Raw genomic sequence first — 12,173 nt, forward strand, 5'->3', positions numbered from 1 at the left:
GCAATGTATACATGAACTGTCTCAGGACGGTCAGCTCATGTTTTGGGAGTGGCATGTGGTTCTTGGGCATGGGGTGGTTGGCTCGTGGGTGGATACTGACATGAGGTCACCGAAACCATCACTTGGATGTGATAAGCAGGTAGGACCTTGGAGCTGTGGGAGAAGGTGGGCAGCATGAGCTGTTGATGTGAGGTTGCTCAGTCATGATTTGCTGATTGCTGGGTTGCTTGTCATCTTGAATACTTGACTGGGAAGCTGCATAGTTGTATGGACTGCACTCAAGTGAGCCCTACCAGGTTGAACATGGCCTGGTGAAGACATCTTCACCAGATGTGGAGGTGCATCACTGTAAGCCATAAAGAAGTTAAAATTGTGTGGCTTTGGGGGAGTTCATAGAATGTTGGAGATGCTTTTTGCTGCATGTGTAAAGCTTTAAGAGTTTTATATATATATATATATATATTTCCCTTTTTGGGAGTTGATACAATTAAAACATTATTTAAAATTCATTTCTACCATATCATGCATGTTACCCTCTGAAATGCAACAAAGTAAAGAATTGCTTGTGCTATGGCTCCTTAAAATAGAGTATCAGAGGAGCAGTTCCATTGGACTTGTATTCTTTAGAAAGCCTAGTTTTTGGTATTCTTAGAATGGATGTGAACTCACTGTGACACTTGGATCTTGATCTTTTTGTGTCACGGCATGGATGCTCTGCTCTTCTAATCACTCCTTGCTACCATGCCTAGGAAATACGATAAAGTGTGATAGAGGATATTTTAAAAAAATGCAATATTCTTCATATTTAGGAAGGAAAATCTGTACTCCTACTGGAAGTTTACTGGATTTGTTCTTCTTTATGGGGGCTTGCTGGCTTGATATCTTTCACTGGAGAAGTCATAGCAATGGGACTCTAAGAATTTGTGTTAGTGGTGTTCTATAAAGTGATGATTTTTATTATTGTTGCAGGCAATTTAGTTTTAGCTGAATTACCAACTGATTGAATGGTCATAAGTAGGGGATATCAGAATATAATTTTAGGGAGATTTACTCCTATGTCAGGACATTTAATGTTGTATTGTCCTAGAAAGGAGACAAAAAAGCCTTTGTAGAGCGCACCACAGTAAACTTTCCTGTCCATGGAAGAATAGTGGTCTTGGAAATGTTATCAAAACTTCTCACCAAAAAAAAATAAAGAGTTTTTAAGTGGCATGGATTTCACATGGTATTTTTCTTACATACCACTCAATTTTCTGTTTCTTGAATTTTTTCACTTGGGCACTCATTAGAGCCATTAGAGCCTCAGCTAATGGATCACATCTAAGCCAGTTTACAGTATGTGGCCAGGAACCATCTTTTATTTATTCCCTTTTCTTTTTTAACCTTCTTCTTCCTGCCTCTCTGCATACAGCAATTCAAATAACTTCTGGAATTTCATCTGATTAATAAATAATCATTTGTGTTTCCTTTCTAGGCCGAATTCACCAAGCTATGGTAACATCCCTAAATGAAGATAATGAAAGTGTAACCGTTGAATGGATTGAAAATGGAGATACTAAAGGCAAAGAGGTAAACTTTTAACTATTTTAAAACCTTTTTATTTAAAAAAGAAAGTGTAGTCTACATGAATGTTGCTTTGGAATTTGAACTAGAAACAGAGATAATATAAATCTTAATTTACTTCATGATTCTTTGTTTACAGACTATTTCGAATAGGAGCTGTTGGGCAAGCATTGTCTTCTGTTGTATTAAATTTGCCTTTCTGAGCTCTATATCATAGCTTATAAATAGTGCTTTTCATCTATTTATTTTGAACTAGATTACAAAGGCTGACCTTGTTATCCCCTTTTTACAAGTAAAAGAAAAATCAAATTTTTGAGAGGGAGAATGACTTGGAATTCAGACAGGAAACTAGCAGGAGAGCTAATTAGAAATCCTTTTGTGTTTGTTTTATTGAGGAATTCAAGTGCTAGCTTATTTATTTATTTACTTGTGGCAATAATTTTCCAGTGCTGTTTTCTTTGAGAAACTGTGTCTCCGTGTGTCTCAGTTATGCTTTGCTATCCCTTCTTCCTGGAAGTTTTGGACCATGTTAGCCTCTTTAAGCTGAGATTTGGAGAAGCATCTCAACAAGTAATTACACCTCACCAGTTTTATAAAAACACAGGAAAAAAAAGTGAGAATATCCTGGTGATCTCATCAGCTCAGCTTATCCCTCTGAGCACACAGAATCCATACAGTAGTGAGGTCTTTGAAAGGTCCATCCAGGGGAAATGGCAGTCTAGAAATCAAAGCTATTTAAGATATTTAGGAAACTAAGTTTCAATAGATCTGAAGATTGTTATTTTTGATTTTTTTTTTACTTTTGCCCTACATTTTATGGCATTTTGAATGAGGAACACATAGAAGAAAAAACAACAGGGCAATATATTTAATATGGTTTCAACTGTGCTTTTATTTTTTGGGTGGATGTAATTTATCTGTTTCTTTTGCACTGTCAGGGAAATATCAAATAATTGAGATCTCTTTATGCTATAGAATGTCTTTCATACTCTGGTAATTGTCAATTTTCTACAGTAAAACTGACTACTTTTGTTTTAAATCAATCACTCTACAGAATTCTACAGAATTATGAATATTTTTTGGTCATTTTAAATTCAATTCATCCATTTTCTGAAGGGTGTATGTTTCAACTAAGACAATGACTAATGCTTAAGCTGCTTCAAGTAAACATAAAATGAGATATTTCAGGTGTCCTGGTTTTGGCTTAGAATAAATTTTCTTCATAGTGTCTGGTATGTTGCTGTGTTTTGGATTTAGAGAAAAATAATGTTGATAGCACACTGATGTTTTAGTTGTTGCTGAGCAGTGCTTACACTAAGTCAAGGACTTGTCAGCTTCTCATACTGCCCTGCCAGTGAGGAGGCTGGGGTTGCAACAGGAGCTGGGAGGGGACAGACCCAGGACAGCTGACCCAAATTGGCCAAAGGGATATTCCATACCATCTGACATCATGAAGAAAAATAAAAAATGGGGGGACTGCTGCTGGGGTTGGGGAGGGAGCTGCCACTGCTTGGGGACTGGCATATTTTAATAGTATTATTATTTAATTTCCCTTTCTTTTCTATCCTATTAAACTGTCTTTATCTCAACCCCGAAGTTCTACCTCTTTTTTTCTTTTTTTTTCCCCAATTCTCTCCCCAATCCCACCTGGAGAGTGAGAGAACAGCTGCGTGGTGCTCAGCTGCCTGCCAGGTTATACCACACCAGTCCTTTTTGGCACCCAACGTGGGGCACAAAGGGTTGAAATAATGACAGATCTAACCAGAGAGTGTTAAAACAAGATTTGTTATAAGCATTATATGAGTTTAATAGTTGCCAGTCATAATGTAGATTTATTTGTTTACAATGTTGTTTTATGTGAACATCCTTGAAAGGTTGTTTTTCTTGTTATTTATCATCTTTGTAGGATGGCCTGAGTTTGTTTATGATTTTGCCAGTTTGTATATAGCATGCGCTCATATTACACCAACTGTGAATGTAATCCAGTATTTGTACGCAGTATGACCATCATTCTTGCACTTCAGGAACCTTACTATGGAAACTATTAACAAGTACACCCTTTACTCCAGGCTAGTTGAAATAGTTTTTGAAAATTTTTCATATTCTTGGGATGTTCAAACTAGCACGATCCTATTGCTATGTCTCCTACATGTGTTTCCAGATTTGTCTAAGGTTAGCCAACTATTTAAAAATTCCACCCAGAGATCTGCCCTGAGGCATGATGGTTATGGGTGGCAAGGTGTTTGGGAGGATATGGGCAGGTATTTATCACGATTGTCACCTCTGGAAAGTGACAACTGGGTTTATTGGACTGTGTGGATGCGATGGCCTGGCACATTGGACTCACTGGAGTATAAGGCTCTAGTGAATGCTGGCGTACAGTCTACTGTAATGCCATCAAGCTATAAAGGGGCAGAACCCATCTGTATTTCCGGAGTGACAGGGTGTTGTGGTAAAGGCTAAAGTAATTGAGATTGATGCCTAATTTGTCGTTATAAGTCTGGTCGCGTTCAGTGTACTGAACTATCATGATCTATCATGAACTATCTGTGGAAGACAATAAAAAGGGCTTTTTAAAATATGTGAACAGAAAAAGGAGGACCAGAGAAAACATAGGTCCGCTACTTGATGGGGATGGTCACCTCACAAACAAGGACAAAGGCAAAGCAGAAACGTTTAATGCTTTCTTTGCCTCCATCTTCAACGCCGAAGATGGGCTTTGGGATCCTGGGTACCCTGAGCTGGAGGACCGTGACAGTGGGAATGACAAACTCCCAACCGACCCTGAATGTGTGTGGGATTTGCTGCTCCACCTGGATCCATACAAGTCCATGGGTCCGGATGGGATTCATCCCGGAGTGTTCAGAGAGCTGGCTGATGTCATCGTGAGACCTCTCTCAATTATTCTTCAAAGGTCTTGGGAATCTGGAGAGATCCCAGTAGACTGGAAGCTGGCAAATGTTGTACCAATTTTCAAGAAGGGCAAGAAAGAGGACCCTGACAGCTACAGGCCTGTCAGTCTCACATCAGTGCCTGGTAAAATTATGGAGAAGGTGATCCTTGAAGTTACTGAAGCACACCTGCGGGACAATGCAGCCATTGGTCCCAGTCAACATGGGTTCACGAGGGGAAGGTACTGTTTAACAAATTTGATTTCCTTTTATGATAAAGTCACCCATCTAGTCGATCAAGGGAAACCAGCTGATGTGATCTTTTTGGATTTCAGTAAAGCTTTTGACAGAGTTTCCCATAGGATCCTACTGGACAAAATGTTCAGCATACAGCTAGACAAAAGCATCCTACGATGGGTGAGCAATTGGCTGACGGGCAGGGCTCAAAGGGTTGTGGTAAATGGGGCTACATCAGGCTGGCGGCCAGTCACCAGTGAGGTCCCCCAGGGCTCCATTTTAGGGCCAGTCCTCTTCAATGTTTTTATAAAAGATTTGGATGTAGGACTAGAAGGTGTTTTGACCAAATTTGATGATGACACCAAACTTGGAGGAGTTGTGGACTCTGCTGAGGGTGGAAAGGCCTTGCAGAGAGATCTGGACACATTGGAGAGCTGGGCGATCACCAACCACATGAAGTTTAACAAGAGCAAGTGCCGGGTCCTGCACCTGGGACAGGGCAACCCTGGCTATACGTACAGACTGGGCGACGAGACGCTGGAGAGCAGCCCCGCAGAAAGGGATCTGGGGGTTGTGGTTGATAGCAAGTTGAATATGAGCCAGCAGTGTGCCCTGGCAGCCAGGAGGGCCAGCCGTATCCTGGGGTGCATCCAGCACGGCATTGCTAGTCGGTCGAGGGAAGTGATTGTCCCGCTCTACTCTGCGCTGGTGCAGCCTCACCTCGAGTACTGTGTGCGGTTCTGGGCACCACAGTACAAAAAGGGTGTGAAACTATTGGAGAGTGTCCAGAGAAGGGCTACAAAGATGGTGAAGGGCCTAGAGGGGAAGACATACGAGGAGCGGCTGAGGCCACTTGTCCTGTTCAGCCTGGAGAAGAGGAGGCTGAGGGGAGACCTCATCACAGTCTACAGCTTCCTCGCGAGGGGGAGTGGAGGGGCAGGCCCCGATCTGTTGTCTGTAGTGACTAGTGATAGGACCCGAGGGAATGGAGTCAAGCTGAGGCAGGGGAGGTTTAGGCTGGACATCAGGAAGAGGTTCTTCACCGAGAGGGTGGTCACACACTGGAACAGGCTCCCCAGGGACGTAGTCATGGCACCAAGCCTGTTGGAGTTTAAGAAGCGTTTGGACTGTGCACTCAGTCACATGGTCTAAAATTTTGGGTAGACCTGTGTGGTGCCAGGATTTGGACTCGATGATCCTTATGGGTCCCTTCGAACTCGGGATATTCTCTGATTCTACGATTCTATGATTCTATGATTACAGATGCACAAATAACATAATATACCCTCAATATAGTCACGTTCCATGAACTACCACGGCCACACTTAAAGAGTTTGGTTGCGTTCAGTGAGAATTACCACGGCTAGATTAATGAGTTGTGCAATTTATTAAAGCAACACGTTCACAGGTTCTTTGGATTGCTGGTGATAAATTCACTGTCTGTAAAGCACGTGCAAATCCCAAAATTATGAGTAACACAGCCTGGATACAAATGCGTTAAAAGATATAAAGAGACTCTATAGAGATTTCTAAGTTTCCCAGGGAGGCACTTGACATAACCAAGCATTCGAATCTTACCCAAAATGCATCCCAGTGGAGGGGAAGACAGGCTCAGCCTGTCGACTGATCCCAGAAGTCAGAAGGTATGTTTCGTAATGGTATCTTCCCTAATATCTTCTCTCCCTTAAGCTAATTTATATAATTTTCTATCTTTTAGGTGGAGTTTGAGTGATTCTAGTCACACATACATTTGTTATGATTGGTGCGAAATCTTCTTGCTTTGTTTTTAAAGGTATAGAGTAGAAAAAATTAAAGTGCAAGCTCAGTGAGGCATGGTTACACCTTGGAGGCAGGTAGCCTTTGGGATGGAGGTGTGTTTTGGTATTATAATATAAGTTAATTTCTAAGTCACCTCAGGCAATTATTCCACACCATCCACCCCGTGACTATAGTCACTCAAGATTCAGGACATTTGGAATGTATCGGGTGTATCACATATGTCCTTGTGATTAGGATTATCGAGTATATGTACATCTTGTAGGGATACTAGATGAAACATACGTTTCATAATAATTCAAAGTTTGACATACAGGGAAATTGTCAATATGAAACACAATACAGTAAATATTAATAAAACAAAAACAGGGTGAAGCATCTTGTTGAAGATTCCTGTGGCAGTTGGCAATCGTCAAAAGTGTCCCACCAACAGTGTTTTTCATCCTTTACTCCTTCCAACACTTGATGTACTTCTTCTATATCATGATGGACAGTAATCAGAGTCTTTTGTTCATTTTCCTGCACGTGTTTCAGCAGCTGTTTCAAATTTTCATGTTGTAGTAGTTTCTTCACCAGTGTAACGTTCATACCAGTAGGGGTAGGCAGCAGGTCATGAAGTAGAGTATAACTAGATGTAATAAGTTGGTAAGAGGTGATGGAAGCTGAGTAACTAAAATCACATCTAGATTTTTGGCAAAGTTATGAACACAAACATTCGAGTGATTACTTGTATCTACAGTAGTATTATCTATGACTATAGAATCACAATGGGTTCTCATGCAAGCACAGTCTTTCCCAATATATACAAGTACAGTTTCAGGGGTTTCATTGGGATATATCTCGAAGTGACAAATATTTTGTTCAGTGTCAAGACAAATGTCTTGGGCTTCGAGCGTGTTACTTTCACAAATTAAGCCTTTTTGTTTGCACACAATACATGCATTTACATCAATCATCTGCCACTTTCCTCCCTTTTGATGGGCCCATGCTTTATGCTCCTTAGGATAGAGTATAGTTTCATTATGATTGAGTCCTAATGCAGTAATTGTATATATATTGTATACTGTGGCATTGCTTATGGTAAGTATAAAGGCAATAATTTTACTTTCTGCATAATAGGTAAAGTTGACTAATTTCCACCATGCTTCAAACTCTTCTTCAAATTCTGAAGCAACCTGATCTAGTGGGTGGCATCCCTGCCTATCGCAGGGGGGTTGGAAATAGATGATCTTTGAGGTCCTTTCCAACCCAAGCCGCCATTCTATGATTCTATGAATTTTCAAATTTCAATGGGTAAGGTTCCTCCCTCTCTAATAATAGCTGCTGCTACAGACTGTATCCATAACTGCACTTGGATACAACTCAAGGCAAGGGAAGTATCACCTTGGATTTTTCCGAGGGCCTTTACAATTAATTCATGATCATTTTCTTCAATTTGTTCCCAATGGGGTAAAATGTCTGATAGGAGCCATTGGCTTGTTCCTAAGGCAAATAAGTGTGATTTTATCGGTCATTCCAATTTCCTTAGGTCGTCTGTAGTAGCAGTTATTCTACTCATTAGGACCTCGGCATCAATGCTATTTAATATACCTAATCCTGTTCCCAATAATCCAGTGGCATCTCATGGCATGCGCTGAGATTGTTTCAGAGAACGTCCATGTAACCCTGATAACCCGCTGGTGTAGGCAGTTCTCAGAAAGGTGGTACATCTTGAGTTGATTTCTGAGATATTAATGCACAGTACTAGCTCTACCCTTTTTAGAGACCAGCTAGGGTTAAAGAGTACTTGTTGTTGTCCCACATTTTTAATTAGGTAAGGACCTGTGTTGAAGATGGAAGGAGTTAGACTAATGGGAGCCGGAGTTGGTATAATTTTCAAACATCTGTGGGGGCAGAGGCTTCTTATCGTTTGCATTTGACACAGATGTTGCTGTAACGATCATAAATTCAAATAGCAATTTGGTGCCTCTGTAACCCCAAAGACAGTACACAATTACAGGCTTGGTGAAAGTAAAACTGTGCCAGCAATTAGAATTTGGTTCAGTTATTTTGTTACAATCAGGACTATAATTTTTGGGTCTGGAAGAATCAGCATAATTTGTCTTAATTTCAGTCAGCCTATTGTAAGTAGACCCATTAGTTATTCGGCAACTGATTTGTATTGTCTGGCCTGAAGTGGCTTGAAGATCAGCCATCCAAAGAGAATCATTCCAACTGCATTCATCTTTTGAAAATATTTTGTTTCCATGTAAAACTAAAATAGAGACATTTAGGTCCTTTTTGTTCTGAGGTGTTCCAACACTTGCACTATACTGTGACAATGCATGGTTCCAAGGGTCATTATGAGATGTCACAGTGAAACACCTCAGCTCCATGCACAACCACAGTAACCAAGTTTAAGTTTTCCCCGATGGCATGTGTTCCCATAATTCCAGTGTATTTAACATGGCTTGGGACCATGGCCATTCTGGGTCTTTCTGGCTACACATCAAAGGGAGTGCATTAAGATCAGGGTGAAGCATAGTTTTATCAATTCAAACTGCTGATTTGTGATTCTCCAGCTGTCCATATGCAGTTCACTCAGGATTCCTGTGAACACAAAAGGAAATAAAATATGCTTGGTTGTGTTTTTTTAACTGGCAGGGTTAGAAAGAGGGTGAGATCCACCAGGTGCTAATCCGGTGTACTTTTCCTGAACAATCTTTGGCTTCCCATGCATAGGGGTTTAGTTGAGCAGTGTTCTCTGAATGTTTTCCACTGTGTCTCTTACACTTTCCTGACTTTTTCCCCCTATCAGGATGTGAAACAGGAATCTCTGCTAAGATTTTAGCAAAAGCATTGTGAGCAATTGTGGGGGAATGTTTATATCCTTGAAGAAGCCTATTAAAAGGCCTGTCAGTTTGACCTCAGTGCCAGGAAAGCTCATGGAGCAGATTATCTTGAGGGTCATCACGCGGCACTTGCAGGGCAAGCAGGCGATCAGGCCCAGTCAGCATGGGTTTATGAAAGGCAGGTCCTGCTTGACGAACCTGATCTCCTTCTATGACCAAGTGACGTGCTTGGTGGATGAGGGAAAGGCTGTGGATGTGGTTTACCTTGACCTCAGTAAGGCTTTTGACACAGTTCCCCACAACATTCTCCTCAAGAAACTGGCTGCTCGGGGCTTGGACTGGCGTACGCTTCGCTGGGTTAGAAACTGGCTGGATAGCCAGGCCCAGAGAGTTGTGGTGAATGGAGTCAAATCCAGTTGGAGGCCGGTCACTAGTGGTGTCCCCCAGGGCTTGGTACTGGGGCCGGCCCTCTTTAATATCTTTATCGATGATCTGGATGAGGGCGTCCAGTGCACCCTCAGTAAGTTTGCAGATGACACCAAGCTAAGTGCGTGTGTCGATCTGCTCGAGGGCAGGAAGGCTCTGCAGGAGGATCTGGATAGGCTGGAGCGATGGGCTGAGGTCAACTGTATGAAGTTCAACAAGGCCAAGTGCCGGGTCCTGCACCTGGGGCGCAACAACCCCAAGCAGAGCTACAGGCTGGGAGATGAGTGGCTGGAAAGCTGCCTGGCCGAGAAGGACCTGGGAGTATTGGTTGATAGTCGGCTGAATATGAGCCAGCAGTGTGCCCAGGTGGCCAAGAAGGCCAACAGCATCCTGGCCTGTATAAGAAGCAGTGTGGCCAGCAGGTCTAGGGAAGTGATTGTGCCCCTGTACTCGGCTCTGGTGAGGCCGCACCTTGAGTACTGTGTTCAGTTTTGGGCCCCTCGCTACAAGAAGGACATGGACGTGCTCGAGTGAGTCCAGAGAAGGGCGACCAAGCTGGTGAGGGGTCTGGAGAACAAGTCTTACGAGGAGCGGCTGAGGGAGCTGGGCTTGTTCAGCCTGGAGAAGAGGAGGCTCAGGGGCGACCTTATCGCTCTCTACAGTTACCTTAAAGGAGGCTGTAGAGAGGTGGGGGTTGGTCTGTTCTCCTACGTGCCTGGTGACAGGACGAGGGGGAATGGGCAAAAGTTGCGACAGGGGAGTTTTAGGTTGGATGTTAGGAAGTACTTCTTTACCGAAAGGGTTATTAAGCATTGGAACGGGCTGCCCAGGGAGGTGGTGGAGTCACCATCCCTGGAGGTCTTTAAAAGACGTTTAGATGTAGAGCTTAGCGATATGGTTTAGTGGAGTACTTAGTGTTAGGTCGGAGGTTGGACTCGATGATCTTGAGGTCTCTTCCAACCTAGAAATCTGTGATACTGTGATACTGTGAAAAGTATATTGGATCCCTTTCCATGTGAAAGCAAACTGTGCTTTATCCTGTTCAAGGAGAAGAATCATGAAGAACATATCTTTAACATCTAAGGCAGCCATCCAAGGACGGGCAGTGCCTTGTATCAATGTCACTATTTCTGCCATGTTTGGAACTGCGACAGTCAAAGGTGCGGTATTAGCATTTAACTGTAATCTACTGTAAAACGCCATTGCCTGGTTGGTTTCTTTACTGGCCACACTAGTGAATTGTAGGGTGAATAGGTCCTTTTAATAATGCCTCTTTCTTCCAATTCTGTTACCACTCTGTCAATCCCCATAAGTGGGTAGACTTTGGGATGGAGGTGTGTTTTGGTATTATAAGTTAATTTCTAAGTCACCGCAGGCAATTATTCCACACAGGGAGATCCCAACAGTTAACTGTATCGGAGGCCAAAGTGAGCCTAACTAGGGATGAGTGGCAAAAGCACCCCATTGTGACTGGCCCGGAAGCTCCGTGCATCCTTGGCATAGACTACCTCAAGAGAGGGTACTTTAAGGATCCAAAAGGGTACCAGTGGGCTTTTGGCATAGCTTCCTTGAGCACAAAGATTAAGCAGCTGTCTACCCTGCCTGGTCTCTCAGAAGACCTTTCTGCTGTAGGATTGCTGAGGGTTGAAGAACAGCAGGTGCCAGTCACTACCACAACTGTGCACTGACGGCAATATCGTACCAACAGAGACTCCCTGATTCCTACCCATGAGTTGGTTCATTGGCTGGAGAGCCAAGGAGTGATCAGCAAGACTTGCTCACTCTTTAATGGTCCCATATGGCCAGAGTGAAAGTCTAATGGTGAGTGGAGACTAACAGTGGACTATCAGGGCCTGAACGAAGTCACGCCACCACTGAGTGCTGCAGTGCCGGACATGCTAGAACTTCAATACGAACTAGAGTCAAAGGCAGCCAAGTGGTATGCCACAATTGATATCGCTAATGCATTTTTCTCCATCCCTTTAGCAGCAGAGTGCAGGCCAGTTTGCTTTCACTTGGAGGGGCGTCTAGTACACCTGGAATCGACTGCCCTGGGGCTAGAAACATGGCCCTACCATTTGCCATGAACTGATCCAGACTGGAACAGGGGAAAGCTCTGGAACACCTGAAGTACATTAATGACATGATTGTGTGGGGCAACATGGCAGAAATTTTTGAGAAAGGGAAGAAAATAATCCAATTCTCCTGAAAGCTGATTTTGCCATTAAACAGAGTAAGGTCAAGGGACCTTCACAGGAGATACAGTTTTTAGGAATAAAATGGCAAGACTGAAGTTGTCAGATTCCAATGGATGTGATCAAAAAAATAACAGCTATGTCTCTGCAAAGTTTCAAAAAGGAAACACAAGCTTTCTTGTCACCCCAACTGCTGGTGCTGGGCAGGACTTTCAAAGGGAGGGTCCACTCTACACGTCATGCAACTGATGCTA

The 12,173-nt window shown here is 42.8% G+C and overlaps 1 protein-coding gene across 4 annotated transcripts in view; it reads left to right on the forward strand.

Annotated features, from left to right (window-relative positions):
- Nucleotides 1–12,173, forward strand: part of LOC136789558 (kinesin-like protein KIF2A) — a 155,931-nt gene that overhangs the window by 83,877 nt on the left and 59,881 nt on the right. For 3 of the 4 annotated variants that reach the window (XR_010828247.1, XM_066989604.1, XM_066989605.1), the window contains exon 2: nt 1,475–1,569. Coding sequence is in view for 3 of the 4 variants with exons in the window: in XM_066989604.1 (XP_066845705.1) it covers nt 1,475–1,569 (95 nt within the window). In the remaining variant the exon portion in view is untranslated. Of the gene's footprint in view, nt 1–1,474; nt 1,570–10,764; nt 10,885–12,173 lie in introns of those variants that run through there. The other variant, XM_066989606.1, reaches the window with a different exon arrangement.

Source organism: Anser cygnoides, unplaced genomic scaffold (assembly GCF_040182565.1).
Source record: "Anser cygnoides isolate HZ-2024a breed goose unplaced genomic scaffold, Taihu_goose_T2T_genome scaffold_55_1, whole genome shotgun sequence".
NCBI lineage: Eukaryota > Metazoa > Chordata > Aves > Anseriformes > Anatidae > Anser > Anser cygnoides.